The 24394-nt window shown below is 33.5% G+C and overlaps 1 protein-coding gene across 1 annotated transcript; it reads left to right on the top strand.

The window, feature by feature from the left end:
- The first annotated feature begins 142 nt into the window (after positions 1 to 142).
- Positions 143 to 24394, top strand: LOC117793725 (fibrinogen-like protein A). Its single transcript, XM_034634105.1, has 5 exons — positions 143 to 298; positions 361 to 407; positions 7340 to 7453; positions 7550 to 8098; positions 24122 to 24394. The coding sequence occupies exons 1-5, from the start codon at positions 179 to 181 to the stop codon at positions 24270 to 24272; spliced, it is 981 nt and encodes a 326-aa protein (XP_034489996.1). The 5' UTR covers positions 143 to 178; the 3' UTR covers positions 24273 to 24394.

Genomic DNA, 24394 nt, shown 5'->3' on the forward strand with positions numbered 1-24394 from the left:
TGCTGACTGACGTGCTGCCGATCGTTGCATAGTTAAATACACATTAACAAGCAGTTGTTGACTCCCATAGTCAACCAGTCTGAGAGCATCTAAATGGCGCCGCAGTTGCTAGTCCGAGCTGTAAGCGTACACAAGCCGACTTTTTCTTCGACTGGTACAGATTTCTGAGTTGGGAACTATGGCGCTGGAGGCACTAGTCACTGCATTGGCTTGTCTAAGTACAACAACAACAACAATAAACGAAAAGCCGGTTCCAATTATAATGAGAAATTCGTTGGAACCGTTTGACATTGACAATGTAAGTACAACTTACATTCTGTGAGTTTGCTTAATATTAGTCACTAAAGCGCAACATTACAGAGTACAGGCAACTGTCCAGTCGCAGTTCTGCGAGGTCTAATAATACGGTAAGTGACAATAAAAGATGCTGAACCCGAATAGCCCCAGCGTTACCATATGGTAACACGCAATAGACATTTACTAAAACTTAATTTTAAGACAACATATTAACATTAGATTAACTTTAATATGATATTCTAAGAGTAAATTGTTGTCTATAACTGATAAAAAGTTTATTGAAACAATCTCTTGAAGCTAGCTCATCAAAATATGCGCTTTAAGTTGCTCACTATATTCTGCAGTGCAAAAAAACAGCATTTGGCAATTCGTCGCAAGTAATTTTAGTACTGAACTATATGCAATGCACTCATAATTAAAAAGGTAAGAGAATGTTTTTTTTTTTTGTTATAAGAAACATTTGGAATAAAAAACACTTCTTCCCGGTAAATTTTCGCTTTTCTTTTTCTTGTTACCATATGGTAACGCTAGTACCGACAGGGTACAGGTTTTTTCCATACAATTTATTCGCATTTCGGTATTCTTTTGCTTATAAAATATGATTGTTCCAATGGCAGCTATATGATAAAGTAAACCGATTTGAACCAAATTAGGTCAGGATGTACATAACCACCTTATATGCATATTCTGTGAGTTTGGTTAAGATATCTCAGAAAAAAAAAAGTTTTTCATACTAAGGGGAAATTCGACCCAGATTGTTCCTATAAATAAAGTGAGCCGATTTTAACAAAATTTGGACAGATATACCAAGGAGGAGCCCCCCTGTTAGATAAAGCTTTGTTCATTAGACTTTTTCTCAAATTTTTGTATTTTGTAGTATTAAAAACACCAGTACCCTGATGGTACTAGCGTTACTATATGGTAACAGCCGAAAAAATTGTCCTGTCTATTATCCTGACAAGGATGAACAAAAATAATGTTTTTGTTAGGGTTGTTGATAATATATCAAAATAGCAATACATCTATATTTTTTTCAAAGCTGATATATTTATACCGCAAAATTTTTTTTGTGCAAATATCAAATATGCGATACTTTGGGATATTAAAGATATTTTTGCGACCAGAAAATAGTGAGCTGAAGTTATATCTCAGCTTGCTGGCTGCTTCATGGGAAAGTGATTCCTTGCAATTCTGGAATTTGCATAAGGCGTCCATGTCGGGACTTTATAAAATCGCCTCAGTGCCTTCGGAGCGGCTAGCGTCCGCTATAAAATTTGTTATCTGTGACTCTCGTAGACAAATGACAAATCTATAATTAAATTCGCTTAGTTATATAACCTATTTATATCGAATATAAAAAAATCTAGTATCTCAATACCTACTAATATCGAAGTAATAAACAGTGTATCTTATTATATATACTATGTTTATACAGTGCATTAAGTTGCTTTTATTGAAAGCGAGTTACCTTAAACCGCATTTGTAAAAACTTTTCAAATGTGATATAACGTTAACAGGGATTCAGCGAAGCTCGAAAAAAAAAATATATATATATATTTATATACATTTGTATACAAAAACAAATATAAAAATAAAATATTAATTATTTTGCTTAGTGAATTAATAAATAAAAATGGCTAGCCAAACATCCAAAGAGGCTGATAGCCAAGCAAATTTCAAATTAATTAAAAAATTTTAAATAATGCAGCAAATTTTAAAATAATTTAAAATTTTTTTAAAAAGAAAAAAAACTAAATAAAAATAAATACATTAAATGAAGAAGCTGTAGTATGTTGACCTCAGCGCAGTTTTTGGTTTCAAATTATTGTAACATTTAAATCTCAAACTTCAATTGCAATAATAAATTTCAATTTCAAATACATTCAAAAAAAAAGTTCATCTTGTTAAAAAAAACAAGGGGGCTCCGCCCCCTGCTCGCTTCGCTCGCCTACCCCCGGCTCGCTTCGCTCGCGGTGAGGTGCGGCTACAGTCGAGCACGCTCGACAGTAGGATACCCTGAGCCCATGTCCTCTTTTATAAAAGTTGATTGTTGCCCATTTTCAATGGGCTCAGGGTATCAAAAATTACACACGCGAAACTATGAACAACTTTCGGTTTTCTGAACTAATACATCACTCGATTACGATTACGACTTGCGATTTACCAATTTATCAATTTCTAATTAATTTTAAATAAGTTTAATATAATAAACTTTAATATAATAAACTTGCTTAAAATTAATTAGAAATTGATAAATTGGTAAATCGCAAGTCGTAATCGTAATCGCTTGTAGCGTATGTCAAGAGTAGCCACAAACTACAACTTTGCTCAGCCTGCAATCTGGCAGCACCCATTTTCCTCTCTCACTCTCTCCATCTTACGCAACAAATTCAAGCCTGCCAAAGGCTGCTGCAGTGGGCGCGAAATTTGAAATAAAAGGCAATGTCTAATTTTATGAGATTCTTAAAGCGGAAAATGCTAAGTTTTTTTTACAACGATAATAAGCAGATACTTATTATTATTATTATTATTGAAAAGTTAGAACAGTTTACAAAACTAAGACTAACTTATGAGGTATAGCACTGGCGGCGTGGCCTTCGGCTATATTGTTTGTACATGTTTACATTCTTAGAGATACTTATTATACTTATTATATATGTGTAAGGAATCGAAAATATTAATAATTAAAATTATTATTTTGCAGCTTTCAGTGCTCGGCAAAGATGCAAGAGTAGTGCTGCAAAATGATCGCTATTTCTCTCATGCAATTTCATACATACATAGCTATCAGCTTCTGCTGATTTTTGCCATGCAAAAATACATATTTATATATTAACACAATTATATTTCAATCAAATTGTATATTTGTATATACATAAATTATACATTAACATTTTCATTACATGATATCGATAATATTTTTGCTTATCGCTTAATTCTTATTTGGTACCAAAAAAAAAAATGGGTACTATTCGTTCTGTCTGCGCGCCTTGCATACAAACGTGAACATGCTGTCTCGCTCGCACGTTTGATTTGCCATCCAAATGTAATTATTCAACTAAATCTAAATTCCGAAATAACTTCTTTATTTATGGGTCAATCGCTTTGAAATTTTCAGGGTCGTTTAATACGCATACTTCTCAACTGATTGTTCAGTTAGGGGGCGCTATGTCAAAAATTGCGCCTGTAAATCGTTATTTTTCAATTTGTGGGCGAAGGGGGCGTGGCATCAAAAATTGGAAACAAACTTGACCTGCGTATGGTATTCACAAACCTGCATTCCAAATTTGAAGTCTCTAGCACTTACAGTCTCTGAGATCGACGCGTTCAAACAGACGGACAGACAGACGGACAGACGGACAGACAGACGGACAGGGCTAGATCGACTCGGCTGTTGATCCTGATCAAGAATATATATACTTTATGGGGTCTGCCACCCCTCCTTCTGCCTGTTACATACATTCTGCCAAACACATTATACCCTTTTTTGCCCATTTTCAATGGGCGCAGGGTATAAAAATTAAAGATCATAATCTTAGTCACAACAAGATTAAAAAGTAGACGATTTCTGCAGGAAATTAATAAAATAAAAACAAAAGTAATGCCCAGGCAAACTTTTGTAATGCTTCTAAGCCCAACGTACATTATGTACGAATTATAGTAGTGACCTTGCAATTAACATGATTAATTGCAAGTATTGAGATTAGAGATGGGCATGGGCCTCCTTCTTGAGGCACGACACGTCCCAAGCACGGCTGGTAAAAACAGAGGCCCAACACGGAATTTTTTTAAATAGGCACGGCTCGGGCACGGCACTAACAAACACGGGCGCTTTTAATCAAAAAAAAATTTTAAGCCAATTTTTTGTTGTATTTTAAAGTATTTGCCATTTAATAAATTTAAACATTTTAATTAAATTTAGTACATATTTTTATGTAAAAATAAGATCTTATCGAAGTTGCTACTGCTTAGGTGTGTTCGTTTTTCATTTAAAATTATGCCAGAAGTAGAATATATATTATATTATATATATGGTATATTTAAAATATTTCTTGCCAATGCTTGCAAACTTTTTAGAGTTTCGTTTTTTTTCCAGAAATCTAAAACATTTGTGTCACAAGACTCAGTCATTGCTTAATATTTATCAATTTCTATTTCTTCAGAACTTTTTTCAATTTTTCTTTTTTTTTTTGAACAATTTAAGTCCATGAATTTGGAAAACGCATTAGAATTTGTTGCCCTTACTTGCTTCCTTTTTTCTTCCGACAAAAAAAACATTTCTTTATACGGGGGATTTAAAAATAAGCCAACTAAGTGAACGGCAGATAGAGAAAATCTTGTTTCTAGGCCTTTTAATGTTTTTTTTTTTTAACTCCTGAAGAATTGTAGAGTCAAAACAATTGCTTTAGCAATTTTCAACCAACTTCTGAAAAAATAAGGGCTAAATATGCATAGTTGGCTCTTTGTCACTGCTTAATATTTCAGAGCACTCTTTAAAATCTTTAAGAAAAGTAATCAGGTCTTCAAGTAAGGTTAAATCTAAATTTGCAATCCGACTGAGTTCGTTTTTAGTCAATAAAAGGGTTTTAACAGTATACGTAGTATGCTTAACACAGTATACGTGAAATTCCAACGAGCTCTAATATTCTGCTTCAAAGTTTTCGACAACTTGCTGTTAAGCCCCGACTGCTTAAAATATTGAACAAGTCTTCTTGCGCATGCTACCAAAGTTTGAATTTCTAAAATTGGATTTTTTTTAATTATATCGTCATGTTGTGACACGCACACGCAAGTCGCTTATAAGGCACAAAAACAGAAAAGCCCAACTTATCTATTAAATTAAACTCAACTTAAATGCTTTAAATATTATCGATAATGTTCTGTCCGGTTTTTTATCTTCTAGGAACTCTCTAACTCCTAGCAACGCAAGTTTTAGTTCAAAATCTTTGTTAATGTAATGCGCACTTAATGAAATAAAACTTCTCTGGGTGTATTCGTCAGTCCACATATCTGTAGTAAACGCAAGATGCTCATCTCTTAAATTTTCCTTTAGTTGATCTTGAATTTTAAAGTATTAATCCGTCATAACTTTCGTTGTCAACTTCTTCCGGGATACAACTAGGCTTGCAAAGGTTTGATGGCCATAGTTTGCGCCAATATCAACTAATGACTGGGCATACTCCCGAAGGCCTTCACCTAAATTACACAATATGTAAGATGTATATAGTATATGAATTTAAAATAAACTATATAATAACTCACCGTCTGCCACACCTAACACATGCAAATCTTTTGCAACTAAGCCAAGTTGCTTACGCGCTAGGGTATCCAAAACTTTGTCCCGCACTGTTTTTTTTTGAAAACTGCAAGATCGAGTGCTTGTTGTTGGCCGGTTCTTTTGATTGCTTAACACAGTGTTCCCGTGCCAGTTTTATGGGTGTATGCCAAAATGGTCTTGCATTCGTTGCAACACACAAAGTCTTGTCTTTCCTTGTCATACTCAATTAATTGGAATTTATTCCAAACACTGCTTTTTCCATCGTTTTTTTTTATCAAGTTTATTTTCTGATCCTTTGCTTTTAAAGCTTTTTGTAAATTCTCTTCATGCATATTTGTCACTTCGTGGCGTCACTTTTTTATTATAATGGCATCAATCGTGCTATCGATGTTGTAAGTGTTCGCAAATTGTGCGATACATCAATGAATCCTACAGCTCAAGCTGACAAACAAGCGATAAAACTACGCCAACTTATCGATACTACCATATTTTAATTCAAAATCTGTACCGGTATACACGAAATTAAAAGACTCAAAGAGGCACCGTGCAAGAAGATCCTTGAATAAGTTCAAGAGATAACTTCTAAATATATTTGGCCAAAATACGATGTATTTTAAAAGAGTAGCGCTACTCAGCCGGTGACCCAAAAGAGAAGCATAGTCTACATTGACAATGATGAACGGTTATGTTAATGTTATTAAATCAAAACAATTATGAACACTTAAAACTCATAATAGCGACAAATCAAAAGTTTCATAGATACATGGCCTGATCAACCATGTAACATGATACCAAACTTAATAATTTCAAAAAAAAAAAAAAAATAGATAAAAATAATACCTGAAACATATAAAATACAATCATCTTACTACATGGACACCATTTAAACATTCAAAAATAAAAAACATTTAATAAAAAAAAAAATTAAAAACAAATTTTAGACCATTAAGACCAAAAATGTAATAAAAATCTTTTAGTTTTAAAATTCGTTTATTAACATCAATACACTATATTTAAAATAACTTCATAAGATTACGTTATTTTTCAAAAGAAGGGAGATGTAGTATGCACACATATCGAATACACACTGTAACACTTTGTTGCAGTGATTACATAAACATAAGTCCCAAGCTTATTCAAAGTGCAAAGTAATATGATCGCACAAGAATGCAATGGGCAGCCAAGTCGGCGTCTAGCTTGCCGCGCATGGCGCTCTCTTTGTGTGCACATACCATTCTCTCTTTTATATATAAAACCCAAAACGGCTGCTCCGCTGCCAGCGTACCTGGCGGCGCAGCCCTTAGCTTGATTAAGACATTTCAATGTAAAACCAATTCAATTAATAAATGTTCCTCAAACATGAAACGTCGTGCTTTTCTTTCTACAGTTAAATTCTGAGTGTCCGACAAATTACTCCTCATTGCTGGCAAGCTAGAACCAGTTGAGAATTCGAAGCAAACGAGCACAAAAATTATGTAAGAATTATTGAACTCAATTCAAGATTTGACGAACTTGATCTGTGTGTCGAGCCAGAGTTCTGATCTTATATAAAAAATTTTCATACTCATTTCTAGTAATTTAAGAGTTTTACTTGATTCAAAATTCTTTGTTCTTATATGAAGAAGGTTTGTACTTTTTTAAAGAATTTTTAAACTTTTTTTTCAGTATTTCGTACTCATATCAAGTATTAACTTTAACCATTGAAAATACTTAATTCGAGTTCATTCGAATTTAATTTTAGTACGGCTTTTTTTCTCTATGTAGTATTCAGCATATGACTGACCAGCTACAATCACTCAGATCAGATCTTAAAGAACTACAAGAGCTCATTAACGAGTATGGGGATCAAATGCCACCCTCACCTATTGAATCGCGCATGTAAGTTCGATTTATATATCATATAGCTATTTTATAAATGATTGGTCAAAAATCAGCCTTCACTAACACTTTAAATTATTTTTGACTAAATTGTAGCCTTAGTCCTCAACCTTCGGTGTCCAGCACATATGTAAATGATACGCCACGTAACTGCCTAGACCAGAAACATGGACATCTTCGGATCCGAATCACACCCGATGTAGAACCGTTTTATGTGAATTGCGATCAAAAGGTTCGCAATGGTGGATGGTTAGTGATCGCCTATCGATTTGATGGTAGCGAGGACTTCAATCGGGATTGGCATACATATAAATCCGGTTTCGGTGCACTTAATTCTGAGTTCTTTATCGGCTTGGACAAATTACATCTTCTCACCATTTACGGTGATCACGAGCTGTTAATCATAATGCGAAGCAAGACGGGTGAGGAACGGTTTGCTCTTTATGATCAATTCAGCATTGGCAGCGAGGCTGAAAAGTACATGCTCTATGTACTTGGTGCCTACAAGGGAGACGCAGGCGACTCCCTGCGCTATCACGTTGGTAAAAAATTCACTACATTTGACCAAGACAACGACGACAATGGACAAAACTGTGCACGGACTCATGCTGGTGCTTGGTGGTACGGACGCGAATGCTTTGAAAGGTAAGTATGTATTGACTAAGTTCCTCTATATTGCAAGCAGACCAAGCTTGTTAAGTTAGTCTTGAACATCCTAGCGAAGTTGGTATAAATCGGACCACTATATCATATAACTGTCATATGACCGATCGGTCGAAAATCAAGTCTTTGTATGAACAACTTTTTTGTTTTATGAGATATCATAACCAAACTTAAGGAATATGAATTTAACTTAGTTTAATATATCTTGAACAAAGTTGGTTCAAATCGGACCACTATATCATATAGCTGTCATAGGACCGATCGGGCGAAAATCAAGTCTTAGTATAAACAAATTTTTTGTTTTATGAGATATCGTACCCAAACTTCTAGAATATGCATTTAAATTCTACATCCTTGCCGAAGTTGGTTCAAATCGGACCACTATATCATATAGCTATCATAGGACCGATCGGGTCAAAATAAGGTTTTAGTATAAAAAACTTGTTTGTTTAGTGAGATATTTTTACCAATTTGATAGCATTTGCATTTAAGTCAGTTTTAAAAATCCTGACCGAAGTTAGTTCTTATCGGACCACTATATCATATAGCCAATCGGTCCAATATTAAGTCTTGGTATGAAAAACTTTTTTGTTTTATGAGATATCGTAACCAAGCTAATAGAATATGCATTAAAATTAGACTTATATATTCTGACCAAAATTGGTTCTAATCGAACCACTATATCATATAGCTGTCATAGCACCGATCGGGCGAAATCCAAGTCTTAGTATGAACAACTTTTTTTTTTTCATAGTAAGTACGTGGTCTCCGACAGTAGAGTATGCTCGACTGTAGCAACGCGAGCAAAGCGAACAGGGGGCCGAGCCCCCTAGTTTTTCTTTATAAGGGCCTCCTCTATAAAAATCCGGACACAAAGTTAGCTGGTTTTTTAAAACAATTTAAGTTTTTTTTCCAAATTTGAGTATGCACGATTGTTATCGATGATTATGCCGTGCTTTATGCAAAGTTTCGTTAAAATCGTTGCAATTTTGGCAGAATGGTAAACAATGGAAAAGGCGCAACGTGATAAAATTGTGCACAATTTCTTAGAAAATCCCGATTGGTCACTTTCAAAGATCGGAAAAACTTTGAAAATCGCCAAGTCAACCGTGTGTGATGTTATAAAACGTTTTAAGGAGACTCACACTACAAATAGAGCCAAACACCAAACTTTAAAACGTGGTTGTAGAAACCGTTCTCTAAGAGCAAAGGTAATAAGATCATTGCGAGCAAATCCTGAATTGAGTGACGGTGATAGAGCAAAAAGACTAAAAACAAGCGCTTCCACTATTCGACGAATACGACTTTCCGAAGGTATAAAGGCCTACGTATGTGTAAAAAATCCTAGCAGGTCGGATAAACAAAATTAAAACGCAAAAACTCGTGCTCGTTTGCTCTACGACCAAGTTCTTACCGAATTTCAAGGGTGCATAATAATGGATGATGAAACGTACTTCAAAATGAATTTTAAGCAGCTTGCAGGCCGAAAATTTTACTATGCCTATAAACGTGGATGTGTTGCCTCAAAATTTAAAAATATACCGATGGACAAATTTGGAAGGAAAGCTTTAATATGGCAAGCTATCTGTAGCTGCGGTCTGAAGTCGCGCTTTTGTAACAACATCATCAATGACGTCAGAAGTGTACGTGAAGGAGTGCATGCAAAAACGCCTTTTGCCATTTATACATATGCACCGATCACCAGTAAAGTTCTGGCCTGATTTGGCGACGTGTCACTAATCAAATACGACGAAGCTGTGGTATGAAGCAAACCAGGTCGATGTGCTACCGAAGTGGCTTAACCCACCTAATTGTCGTGATCTTCGTCCTATCGAAAGATATTGGGCAATCGTTAAAGGAAAATTGAAAAGGAGTGGTAGTATTGTGGAAAATGAAAAATCAATGCTGATTGCCTTTAACAAATACGCTGCGAAAGTGGACAGAAAATGTGTGCAGAAGTTAATGTCAAACATTAAAAAGAACACTCGCCATTTTATTCGCTGTAAACAAAATTGAATAATTTTTTGTAATAAATATAAATGCAAAGCATCCTCTTTAATTTAAACTTTATTTCATTAGAATCGAACAACAGGTAAGAAAGTTATAGCCTGATTTAAGTGTCCGGATTTTTATAGAGGAGGCCCTTAATTAAAGAACAATTGTTTTTTAAATATGAAATACGTTGAACGACTAAATTTATATATTTTACTATTTGCCTGCATTAATGATAAAGTTACAATGTCATAAGCAAAAGCAATTGCAAAAATTTCTGATATCCACAAAAAACCTCTACACGAGGTAAATGTCTAGTGACGAAAGCAATTTCTAGAATTTCTGATATCAATTTTGTGACGAACAGAATTCAGTTTAATCTAAAAATTTTAAATAAAAATATAAATTAATAAAAAAAAAAGGGAAAATAGGCATTCGGCACTGCGCAAAAAGTAATTTTTATGTACAAAGAAGCTCACCCTTTTGCCCACAGTGCACATTGCCAATTTTCGCTTTTTTTTTATTAATTTATATTTTTATTTAAAATTTTTAGATTAAAGTGAATTTTGTTCGTCACATTATTGGATATCAGAAATTTTGGGGCTAGAAATTGCTTTCGTCACTAGACTTTTACCTCGTGTAGAGGTTTTTTTTGTGGTATTTGTATATACATAAATTATACATCAACAATTTCATTACATAATATCGATACTACTTTTGCTTATGAAATTTTCAGGGTCGTTTAATAGACTTACTTCCTACCTGGTTGTTCAGTTAAGGAGTGATATCTTAAAAATTGCGCCTGTAAATCATTTTGTGCGATTTGTGGGCGAAGGGGCGTGACATCCGAAATTGGAAACAAACTTGAAATGCGTATGGTATCCAGGAACCTACACACCATATTTGAAGTCTCTAGCTCTTTTAGTTTTTGAGATAGTCATTACATGATATCGACAATACATTTGCTTATCGCTCGATTCTTACTCTATACCCAAAAAAAAATGGGTACTATTTCGTACTGTCTTTGTGCGCGCCTTGCATATAAACGTATCATGCTGTATCGCTCGCACGTTAACTCGGTATTATATTAAACGTATTTAAAATTAATAAGAAATAGATAAGTTGATCAATCACAAATCGTAATCGCTCGGAATCGATGTAGAGTGTGTCAAGAGTAGCCACAAACTACATGTTTGCTCAGCCTGCATTCTGGCAGCACCCATTTTCCTCTCTCACTCTCCCCTCTCTCGCAACAAATTTGGGCCTGCCAAAAGCTGCTGCAGTGCGCTCGAAATTTGAAATAAAAGACAATGTCTAATTTTAAAGCGGAAAATGTTAAGTTTTTCTTACAATGATAATAAGCAGATACTTATTATATATATGTGTGAGAAATCGGAAATATAAGTAATTAAAATTATTGTTTTGCAGCTTTCAGTGCTCGGCAAAGATGCAAAAGTAGTGCTGCAAAATGATCGCTTTTTCTCACATGCAATTTCATGCATAGCTATTAGCTTCTGCCCGACTATATTGAAAATTGTGACGTCATATGGAATTTTGCTATGCAAAAATACATATTTATATATTGACACAATTATATTTTAATCTTATTGTATCACTGCGAACGGCAGCTCGCGTTAGTGACGAAGGCATCACGAAGGGTGCGAAAGAGGACTAACAATATATACAGCTAAGTTGTAAAATTTGCTACGACTGTCCGATCACATCGAGTTATATACCGATCGAAAGGTTTAGTCTTAACTTACAAAATGGCATACTAAAACTTTTTTCTAACCAACCTGGGTCATGAGATACGGGGGTGTAAGTGGGAGGGGAAAAATTTAAATGACTGCAGCTAATGGGGCTGTTGGGGTCTTTTGGTAAAAATTTTACTTAAAAATACGCGTCGATTGATACATCAATCACCCAAATCCGAAAACTGGTTCAAGAGATAAATAAATTTAAAAATTTTAGTGGACTTCTCAAAATGAAATGAAAAGTCAGTTTCTTTGTTTGTCTGTTTGTCGGTTTGTATCAAAGCGCTAAAGAAGCTTAAATGTAATGATGGGGACTTATTCCCTTTCGAAAATCTAGAAATGTTTGCTTAACGACTTTTTGAAATAGCCGCTAGCTTAGCGGGAAAACGCTAAATCCCGGTAAAATTTTTTTTAGTTTTTCATACTAAAATTTTATTTTTGACCGATTGGTCCTATGGCAGCTGTATGATATGGTAGACCGATCCAATAACGACTCAATCTTGATCTGCCTGCAACATAGAGGAGCCTACATAACAAGTTTGGGGTCTCTAGCTTTCAAATTGTTCTTATACTTTGGATATACAATTTTTTATGTCGATGCCACGTCTCCTTCTGCCTGTTACGCACATTTTCTGTAAAACAAGCTTAATAGACCCCTGCACTTTCTTTGAGTACGGGGTCTAAAAGCAGCGAACTCTTATTTTTATAAGGAGCTTTCATTCCGCGCCGGTTTTGCTTCTTGTGTAACAAGCCCTTAACTGGAAAAATAAATTTGGCAAAAATTTAACTTAAGTCAGTCTTATACATCCTGATCAAATTTGGTTCAATTCGGTCCACTATATCAAATAGCTGATATTGGAACAATCAGACAAAAATCAAGTTTTAGTAAGAAACATTTTTTTATTTAATATTATATCTGATTGTTTATTGAGGTACCCTAACCAATCTGACAGATAATGCACTTAAGTTGGTCTTACACATTCTGATCAAACTTTATTCAAATAGGTTCACTAAATCATTTATCTTCAAGAAAAACCTCTTTACGAGCTAAAAGTCTAGTCACGAGAAACTTTCCATGTCCTTAAATTTCTAATATCCAATTCTAATATCCAATATCCAATGTGTATTAAAAAATTTCCTGCCAGGGTGCTAGACCCAAGCCCTTGACTACGAAAAGTCAGGCACATATGCCCATGTAAAGATGATAAAAAAACTCGACAAAAAGACGATAATTTCAATGGAAATTTACTTTTTATGGCTTATTTCAGTGTGAAAGTTTGGACAAAGCTTGTTTAGTTACGTCACGACACAAAAGCATTAGTTTGATTGTAGTGAAATTAAACTATGCAACTCACAAACTATTTTGCAAGTCGGAGCAACAAAAAGTTAACGTTATTTTCATATTTTAAAAATATATTAATCTTAAGTAAAAAAGACCAACTTCTAAAATCAAGAACATTTATCTTAAGTATTTTGTTCTTTAAATAAGATTTTTTTAAGACCAAATTACTACAACTAAGATGATTAATCTAAAAAATTTTAGAACCTTAACATAATTTAAAATCATAAACTGTTTGGAAAGTATTAATATGTACTATTTCGTGTCAAACAAATGTAGCCCCGTGGCGCTCTGGTTAGGCGCCGGTTCGAATCCCACTCGTAGCAAATTAAGCTTACATTTATAAAATTGCTAAGACGGAATAAAATGTATATAAATCAAAATTAAAAAAAAAAATTATATATATAAAAAATAATTTTTTTTTTAATTTTTATGCTAAGAACATTTAATTTTAAGATAAGAACTTGATCTTATTTGAAATGTTCTTAAAACCAAGATGTGTTTTCTTAATTTAAGAATTTAATGTTCTCGTCGCATTTTTTAGACCAAAAATCTTAGTTCCGAGACCAAAATCTAGATTCAAGAACATTTTTTTTATCAGTGTAGGCTCATGGTATAGAAAATATATAACAAAAATTGATAGAGCTTTTCGATTTGAACCGACAACTTTTGCACATAGATTTTCATGTAGCTCAAAAACTTAAAAAAACTAGTGGGCCGGTGCTACAGTCGAGCATGCTCGACTGTCGGAGACCCCGTACTTACTATGGCAAAAACTAATAATGGAGAAAATTAAAAAATATTTTGTTAACTTAAATGCATATTCTTACAATGTCTCATAAAACATAAGAAATTTTCTAAGACTTGATTTTCGCCCGATCGTTCCTATGACAGCTATATGATATAGTGGTCCGATTTGAACCAACTTTGGACAGGATATATAAAACCAAGTCATATGCGTATTGTACTAGTTTGCTTTAGATATCTCATTAAACAAAAAAAGTTTTTCATACTAAAACTTGATTTTCGACCGATTGTTCCTATGGGCGCCATATGATATAGTGGTCCGATTCAAAAAAGAAACAAACTTGACCTGCCTGCAATATTGAGCAATCTACATTCCAAATTTGGTGTCACTAGCTTCTAAATCGCTCTTATAATTTGGATATGATCTTTTTTTTCGATTTGTGTGCGATAAAGGGGGCGTGGCAGAATTTTGGAACAAACTTGATCTGTTTGCAATATTGAGGAACCTACATAACAAGATTGGTGTCTCTAGCTCTTATAGTCTCTGAGATCTAGGCGCTCATACAGACGGACAGACAGACAGATGGACATTGCTATATCGACTCGGCTATTGATGCTGATCAAGAATATATATACTTTATAGTTCTGCCTGTTACGCACATTTTCGTTTAAACAAACCCAATAGACTCTTGTATTTTTTTTAAGTACGGCGTCTAAAATGACCAACTTCTAAAATCAAGAACATTCATCTTAAATATTTTGTTCTTAAAAAAAGAATTTTTTAAGACCAAATTATTAAAACTAAGATTTTTAATCTGAAAAATCTTTAAATCTTAATATAAGAATAGAAATCTTAATTTGTTAGGAAGTATAAATATGTACCATTTCGTACCAAACAAATAGTGGCCCCGTGGCACTCTGGTTAAAAGGAACCGCTTCAGTTGTAAAGCAGTAGGCGACGGTTCGAATCCCACTAGTAACAAATTAAAATAACATTTATAAAAATACTAAAACAAAATAAAATGTATATAAATCAAAATTAAAAAAAAAATTATAAATATGGAAAATAATTTTTTTTAATATTTTTATTTTAATAAAAAATAGTCTTTAAATTAGAATTTGGTCTTATTTGAAATGTTCTTAAAATCAAGATGTGTTATTTAAGAATTTTATGTTCTCGACGCATTTTTTAGACCAAAAATCTCAGTTTTGAGAAAAAAATCTTGATTTTAGAACATTGTTTTTATCAGTGTAGTTTAAGCCCGAATTGTCAAAAAACCATTCTAAACTTTCTGGCAACACTGGCTTATTCTGCAACACAAAACTAAATTTTCTGGCAACACTGGTTATAGCTGTCGCGCAAAAGCTGTCTTCTACATAGGTTTGCTGATACGCCACTTTATTGCTGCTGTCATCTTTGAACTTATAGTAACATGTATACACAGAGGGAAAAATCAAGTATTTCGTACTTAAAACGCCACTTTTCGAACATGATTTTTCAATATGAATGAAAATACTGAAATCAAGGATTTCAAACTTAATTCAAGTACGATATTTTTTGAACGAAATTTAAGTATTTTAGTTTTTTAAAACTTAAAATAACTTTAGAAAGTTGATCCAAGCTCTAAATGTTCTTAAACTTAGCAGTGTTGCCATATTCGTTTTTTTCCCGTCAAATCTGGCTTTTTTCAAAGGCCATTTGCTAAAAAAATTTGCAAACAGCGGACAGCGGGAGTTCTGGCTTTTTTTTTAAATGCTTTTTTTAGACTTTTTTTGTATATGCCCAAAAGTATGAAACATTTATTGCTGACACTTCGCTATAGTCCGGATGACAATTTTTTAGGAATAAATTAATAACTCGAGAACGAATAAAGTTTTTTGGTCTAGTTTTTTGCATTAGGCATATGATATAAGTACGCAAATGGCCTACAAAAGTGGGCGTGGTGCCGCCTTTATTTTGGATTCTGCGATATGCAAATTTTTTGTTTTTCAAGCTAAAAGCAATAAATTTGCAGGATAGGCGTGTTACTATGCCCTAAACGTGTTGGTAAAATTTGATCCAAATCGGACAACTATATCATATAGAAATAATAGGAATAATAGGTTGAAAAGTCACTTTTTGTACAAAAACCATGCTTTTTCGAAATATCTGACCAAACTGAACGTATATATGTGATATTATGCTCCTCACATTCTGGCTATCAGATATCAAGATCAGAATATTATACTTTTTAATATCATAATGTTCACGTTATAAAAATCGGTCGTTAACTGACTTTTTGTATGAAACAAGAAATTTCTATTTTTTGTCGATTGTAAAAATTTAACATTTGTTCAATACGTAAACACAAGTTTTTGTAATTTTCGCCAATGCGCACAATAAAATAAGCCAAAAAATCATAACTACTACGCATTTTATAACGTGAGGTAAGCTGCAATAAAGTGAAATTTTAAGAAATGCGCAAAAATGCGCAACTTGAGCTAAACAGTACAATTTTAGAATTGATCAATCTTCAAAATGCATAAAGTCACATTGCTGACAAGTGCTGACCAAATTAGTTATCTGTTTTCAAAGATAAAATTTTATTGAACAATTTTTACTTGAAGCAAGTTTTTAAATTACAAATAACAATAAATAGCACGTTGATTTTAAACAACGCAGATATATAAACACAAAGTACAAGCCACAATAAATATAATCCATGATAAATTTTCATAAAAAAGCTTTTAAATTAGTGCTGTAAGACAATTCAAATTAACCTGAAAAATGAGAATATCCGTTTCATGTGCACTTTGTTCAAATCAACTCTGTTTCACAGCTGATTGCCAAACAGTATTGGAAAATGTTAAAATTTTAGTTATGCAACATTTGAGCTGGATGTATTTTCAATGTATCGCCATCAAATCGGTACTTTGAACATGTTTATAAAATGACTTTATTCCAAAAGAATCGTCATCTGGACCATAGTGCACTGTTTTGTCGATGCTTACCAGCACCACTAAGCAAATAACCTATAGAGATGTCATTTCATACCAACGAAAGTGTCAACAAAAAAAGCCCTATGCCATTTTATTGCCGAGCATACATCGTTTGCTCTAGTTGACCATTTCGGGAACCTATGCGTCAAATACTTTGAAAGTGATGATATTATTCATATCTTATGAATAAAATATCAGCTGCTGCTCACATTCTTTAGTTTATTTCTGAGCAACTAATTTTGCGAGCTTACTCTTCCTCTCTCGTTAGAAAATACAGAAAATAAAGGAATTGAATAACTAGCTTTTTTATGCCTTTTTTTTTTTTAAATTGTTCAGCTCTTTTTTTTTAGTCTTTCAGCTTTTTTGCACCGTTTCTCCCGTCAAAAACAGCTCTTTTTCAAACAAAAATTGGCAACACTAAAACTGAGTACAAAAATATGTTTAAATATGAACAGGATACTTGTAAACTTGTATATTGCAAACTTAAATCAAAATCATGTATTCTTGAAATTTATGTATATATGAGATTTTCTTGAAATAGGTATTACCTCACGCTACCTGATTAAATTATCTAAATCGTAAGCGTGGGTGTTTAAAGCTTTCAGTTAGTGTGAAAGCCAGTGATGAATAATTACAGAAATTATTCTGTTGTTTAGTCTTAAGTTCTAATATCAAGTATTAGTTTCAAGTATTGAAAATACTTAATTCGAGCCCATTCGAACTTAATTTTAGTACGTCTTTTTTTTCTATGTGTATATACACTTAATAGGTAATATCTTGCCGAAACGAATTTTTACAGATAAGTGTGATATATCGACTATAACATATTGAAATTTGATATAGATGTCATGTGTCAATTTTTCAAAAACCGCTAAAATGTAAGCTAAGAAACCTTTTTTCACCTGTAAAATGTTACCTGAGTACTTAAGAAAAAAAGTTTAGAGGTACGTCTAAAAGCCCTCAAACTCACCTTTCCAATGATATATAGGACATATCTGTAGCTATTGGGGCTTAAATTTGGCGGGATTTAGCGTTTTCCCGCTAAACTAGCGGTTTTTTCAAAAAGCTGTAAAGCAAACTTTTCTAGATTTTCGAAAATAAATAAATCCCCTTCATTACATTTAAGGTTGTTTAGCGATACAAACATACAACAAACAAACTGAAGAATTTTTAGTATGCCATTTTGCAAGTAAAATAAAATTAAAGTCAGATTTGACTAGTTTTGGGCTGAAGTTATGGGCAATGAATGTAACTAATAATTTAGTATAATATACTAGCAAAATCCAACAATGTGGATCCAAGATTTCATGTGAATTCTCCAACTAATGTGAGCACCAAAAGATTTGAAAATTGACCACTTTCAAATATGTTGTCACATTAAGACAACCTCAGTAGCCTATCTATTAGATTTCAGTTAAATTTTCATCAAACTTTCCATTATTTTGTTATAATTGGAAAAATGTAATGATTGGTCTCTGTGACTCAAAAACATTTCATAGCATACTTAACATATGTGGGGCCACTTAAAGAAATAACTTTTTTTTCCAATTTTTTTTGGTAGCCATTTTGAAATTTAAAAAAGGGCCCATCGGCTTTCGAAAGAGCGATCAATAACGAAAATTTTAAGATTAGGCAGAGGCTTGTTCCGCTTGACAAAGAACGTCCCATATATATATATATATATATATATATATATATATATATATATATATATATATATATATATATATATATATTATGTGTGTTGTGTTGTTGTCCACTGTTATTGTTACTATATTTTTTTATCAAAAATCTCACCAAAGAAGTTGTGTTCCGTGCCGGTGCAAGCATCTAAAGATGACAAGTTTTTTGTTATGGTCTATGGTCTACAATGTAACTTTTTTTTTTTGTTAACTTTTTGCTCCATTTCAAATAAATCACATCTAAAAAATTTAATTTTGCTTGTACAAATTCAGGGGAGGGAAGTAAAGGCGTGTCCCAATTGACAAATTTTTTTTCTCCAACAATCTTGTTTTATATGGGTAATATTTGTACAAAATTTCAAGCGCATAGCTTTAATATGTCGAATTTTTTGCATTGATAACAAAGAAAACTTTCGATAAGCATTTCATGTATTTTGATAAACATATCTGACGGAAGCAGAAAAGTAGCACAAAGTAGCAGTCTTTTTCTATGATACATGCTCAGGTATCATGATACAAAAAATTTGGTATCATGATACGGTATCAGTCCCCTTCACCAGAAGTATCACAGGTATTACAAAAATTATAAGGAAGCAAACGTGCCTGGTGAACGCGTCTTTTGATACAGACAAACAAACATTTAGTTTTGAGATGATCACTAAAAATTTCGAACTTAATTATTTTTTTAAGCAGTTGAATTTGGGTGATTGAAGTATCAATCGAAGAGTATCTGTTATAGGAATTAAAAAAAAATAAAAAATTTACCCAAAAGGTTAAGGTTGTATATACTATACTAGGTGGGCTGAAAAGTCTGTATCGTTTCTATTCAAGGGCGCTACTAGAATTAAATCTTTATTTTTTTTAATAGTATCAAACTTTAAAAGACATATGTATTAATTTCATAGCTGTCGGACCTTTTGTTTTTGAGATAAAGCATCTTGCGTAAAACAGCTTTTATTATTTAAAAAAAAAAAATTGATAGTATAAAATTTCGTGTGTTGATAAAACTTTGTTTTTCATAAAAAAAAATGCTGCTGATGCCAAAAAGTGGCTTGATAAGTGTTATCTGAACTCTGAACCAGGAGAAGCAACCATTCTTAAGTAGTTTGGTAAATTCCGTACAGGCCATATGAGCACCGAAGACGATGAACACAGTGGGCGTCCAAAAGAGGCAGTTACGGACAAAAATATCAAAAACAGTGAAGGTAATTGTGATAGCTGACACTCTGAAGATATGAAAGAAACGCGTTGGACTTATCACTTGACAATATTTGGGTGTGCAAAATCTCTGTGCAAAGTGGATGTCGCGCGAGCTCACAGTCGACCAAACTCAAAAACGAATTAATAATTCTGAGCACTGTTTGGAGCTGTTCAATCGTCAAATATCCGAATTTTTTCGTCGATATGTGACAATGGATGAATTATTTTACTCCGGAATCCAATCGACAGTCAGCCGAGTGGTGATGAGCAACGATGAACCGACTCCAAAGAGTGAAAAGACACAACAGTCAGCTGGCAAAGCTATGGCGTCTGTATTCTGGGATGCGCAGGGAATAATTTTCACCGACTACCTTAAAAAAAGAACAACCATAAATAGCGACTACTATATACAATTTTTGAAGAAAGAAATCTCTATTAAACGGCCCCATTTGCAAAAGATGAAAGTGCTGTTTCACCAGGACAATGCACCGTGTCACAAATCGATGAAAGCGTTGGTCATATTCTCTATATCTGGCCTTCTGTGACTTTTTCCTATTCTCAGATCTCAAGAGAATGCTCGCTGGAAATCTGAGCTCGCAAATAACAGTTAACACTTTTTTTTAATGCGATCTTTTCACTTCGTATGTTCTTCTCAGCAAAAAAAAAGTGTCCGTCTACGAATAACAACCAAAGAGAGACACTTTTGAGCGAGCGCTCACGAAACAACTGTTAGCAAATGAGCAAAACACAAAAAAGTCAGCAAAAAGTGTCTTTTGATGTTGTTGTTTTTTTAAGTGCGTATTCTATATCCCACGAAATCGAAAATTGGCATTCGGCACTGCGCAAAAAGTAATTTTTATGTACAAAGAAGCTCACCCTTTTTGCTCACAGTGCAAAATGCCAATTTTCGCGCTTTTTTTTTATTATTTTATATTTTTATTTAAAATTTTTATATTAAACTGAACTTTGTTCGTCACAAAATTGGATATCAGAAATTTTAGGGCTAGAAATTGCTTACGGCACTAGACTTTTACCTCGTGTAGAGGTTTTTTTTGTGGGATATCAGAAAATTTTCAATTGCTTTTGCTTTTGACATCGTAACTTTATCATTAATGCAGGCAAATAGTAAAATATATAAATTTAGTTGTTAAACGTATTTCATATTAAAAAAAAAAAATTTCTTTAATTATAAAGAAAAACTAGGGGGCTCGGCCCCCTGCTCGCTTTGCACGCGTTGCTACAGCCGAGCATACTCTACTGTCGGAGACCCCGTACTAACTATGAAAAAAAAGTTTTTCATACTAAGACTTGGATTTCGCCCGATCGGTGCTAAGACAGCTATATGATATAGTAGTTCGATTAGAACCAACTTTGGTCAGAATATATAAGTCTAATTTAAATGCATATTCTATTAGTTTGGTTACGATATCTCGTAAAACAAAAAAGTTTTTCATACTAAGACTTAATATTGGACCGATTGGCTATATGATATAGTGGAATTTATGTATATATACCAAAAAACGCGAAATTGTACGTATTAGAACATAATAAAATTTAACAGAAATCGTTAGAGCCGTTTTGTCAAAAATCGCCAAAATGTAAGCTTAAAAACATTATATCACCTGTAAAATGTTACCTGAATACTTTAGAAAAGGAATTTTAAGGTACGCATAAAAGCCCTCAAACACACCTTTCTAATGATATATAGAACATATCTGTAGCTTCTATGGTTTGAAAACTGTTGAGGTTTCAATTTTAGCGGGATTTAGCGTTTTCCTGCTAAACTAGCGGGAAATTGAAATAGTCGTAAAACAAAAATTTCTAGATTTTCAAAGAGAAATAAATTCCCATCATTACATCTAAGCTTTTTTAGCGCTTTGATACAAACAGACAAACAGACAAACAAAGAAACTAACTTTTCATTTCATTTTGAGAAGTCCACTAAAAATTTCAAATTTATTTATCTTTTGAACCAGTTAACGAATTTGGGTCATCGAGGTATCAATCGACGCGTATTTTTGATAAGAATTTAAATAATTTTACCAAAAAGCCCCAAAGGCTCCACAAGCTGCGATCATACAAATTTTTTTCCTCCCACTTACACCCCCGTATCTCATGACCCAGGAGAATTAGAAAAAGTTTTAGTATGCCATTTTGTAAGTTAGGACTAAACCTATCAATCAATATATAACTTGATCTGATCGGACAGTCGTAGCAAATTTTCCAACTTAGCTGTATATATTGTTAGTCGCCTTTCGCACCCTACGTGCTGCTTTCGTCACTAACGCGAACTGCCGTCCGCAGTGATGAAGCGACACGAACTTTTGTAAGTACAATTTTTATTGTTCAAAGTTGATTGTATGATAAATATTGAGTATACATTTATTTATATTTTATTTATGTATATTTTTAGATAAATAGAACTTTCAAATGCAAGTGACATTTGCTTAATATTCGTACAAAGATCGTTAAGTGAGTCGCACCACACTCACAATCACGCATACATATACAAAAGACACTTTCGAGGTTTTCTCTCAACAAAAGTGGCAGGAAATAAAACAAGCAAAAGGAAAACAAAAAAACCTGTTTTTGCTAGAGCGCTTGACAATTGAGCAAAAGTAGAACATGAGAGTGTTTTTTCGATCTCTTTTTTGTTGTGTCCGTTCGAGAAGTGTTTTTTACAGACACGCTAAAAGTGTTAACTGTTATTTGCGATCTCTGCTGGAAAGATATCTACGGCCGATGAAGATGTAATCGGCAAAGCTGAGGCCTATTTTGAGACAAAAGACAAACGTATCCAAAAGTTGGAAGATCGCTATACTTGCTGTATCGCCCTCAATGGAACCTAGTAGAGCCCTGCACGAATCCATTTGAAACAGCAAACGAGACACTCATACACTTACATTGACCGATATCACAACATACCGTTTGAGCAAGCATAACAAAGCAAGCATCATTTTCATATTTGCGAGAACAAAATACTTGCGAAGGCTTGAAATTACGGAACATGCGAATACGTGCGAAAGAAGAACCAAGAACAACTTGGTGCTTGCGATACCGTGTACCATTCGAATGGATTTGTTCGCTGAACACAAATATCAGAATGAAAGACGCAGTCTCTTGAGCCCGACTTAAAGATTCCCTGCACTTTTTCTACACTTTTTTGAAGAAACTTTTACTCTTTTGACAGCAATTTTGACTTTATCATGTCATGTTGTTGACTTTCATTTTGCAATGTTCTGTTCTAAGATCTTAAAATGAATTTAGTTTTAATAAATTAAATATAGTACGTACAACACAGACACAAATATGCATGTGCATACATATTAAAAAGAATAATTTCACACACATATACATATACAAACACATACATATACTATATACTTACAAAGGACAACACAATGGTTTTTCTATATGTTATAAAAGACAAATACTATGATTGTTAATATCAAACATATTTTAATATATCTAATTTTTAATTAATTATATTAGAATACATACCTGCACATTTACATTGTCTTCACTTGGGTTTTTAGTCAGGTTTTCCATTTGACACACGTGCGTCTGAGCGCTTCAATTGTTTTCGGCAATGGAAGCAGAAACAATAGAGACAACGCAAAATGCAAAAACGAAAACAAGACTCGCAAGACGCGCTCATGCTTGGAAAAACCAAGACAACCCGCAAGAATTACTGTATTTTGTTTATTCCTTTGCTCTTGTTCCTATTTCTTCGTGCCCGATCGATTTTCGTTTTCACTCGCTGAAGCTTGCTACGCAACACAAAGCAAGAACCGATTCCTTTTGTGCTTGAATTTGGTTTTGTTCGTTTGAAGCTAATTTTACGGTATCGAACAATAACAGAGTATAGAGTATTTTGGAAGTAGATAACAACGAGTGCATTCGTGCAGGGCTCTAGAACCTACCTTGAATATAAAAATCGTATTTTGACAAAAAAAAATAGTTTTTCTTTTAAACGATACGAGCCGAACTTTTATTGCTAGTGATGGTTGTGTAGTTTATTTTTGTGCTTGTTGAATAAGTTTATTCTGGAAAATAGAAGATGGTTATTTCGCGAGCCGGATTCTGGGGAGCGAAGCGAATAGAAGGTGGAGCCCCCTAGTATGATTTATGTATAGTATGTTCTTAAAGAGTATTATCAATCGAGTCAATATAGCCTTGTCTCTCTATCTGTGCATCTGCCTGTCAGTCCGCTTGTTAGCATGAACGTTTGGATACCAGGAAAGAGCAAATTAAGTAGTTTATCATATAAATGTAATTTAAATTAATTATTAATTTTTTCTCTCCTATACAGCAATCTGTTTGGAACCTTCCAGTTCAAATATGGTCAAGAGATTGGTTACTTTAAGGGTATTCTATGGAAAACATTTGTACCCGGCCCAACAGGCTCTCTGCGATATGTTCGCATGCTGATAAGACCCTACAGACAGGAGACACCAACCTGAACCCGTCTTAAAATTCTATAGCATATAAATACAGTAATTTATTTGTGTACGTGTACTTTATATGTATGTACATATATCCTTAATAAAATATGAGTTTATTAATATGTCGAAGATAATAGTAA

Source organism: Drosophila innubila, chromosome X, assembly GCF_004354385.1.
Source record: "Drosophila innubila isolate TH190305 chromosome X, UK_Dinn_1.0, whole genome shotgun sequence".
In the NCBI taxonomy this organism is placed as follows: Eukaryota; Metazoa; Arthropoda; class Insecta; order Diptera; family Drosophilidae; genus Drosophila; species Drosophila innubila.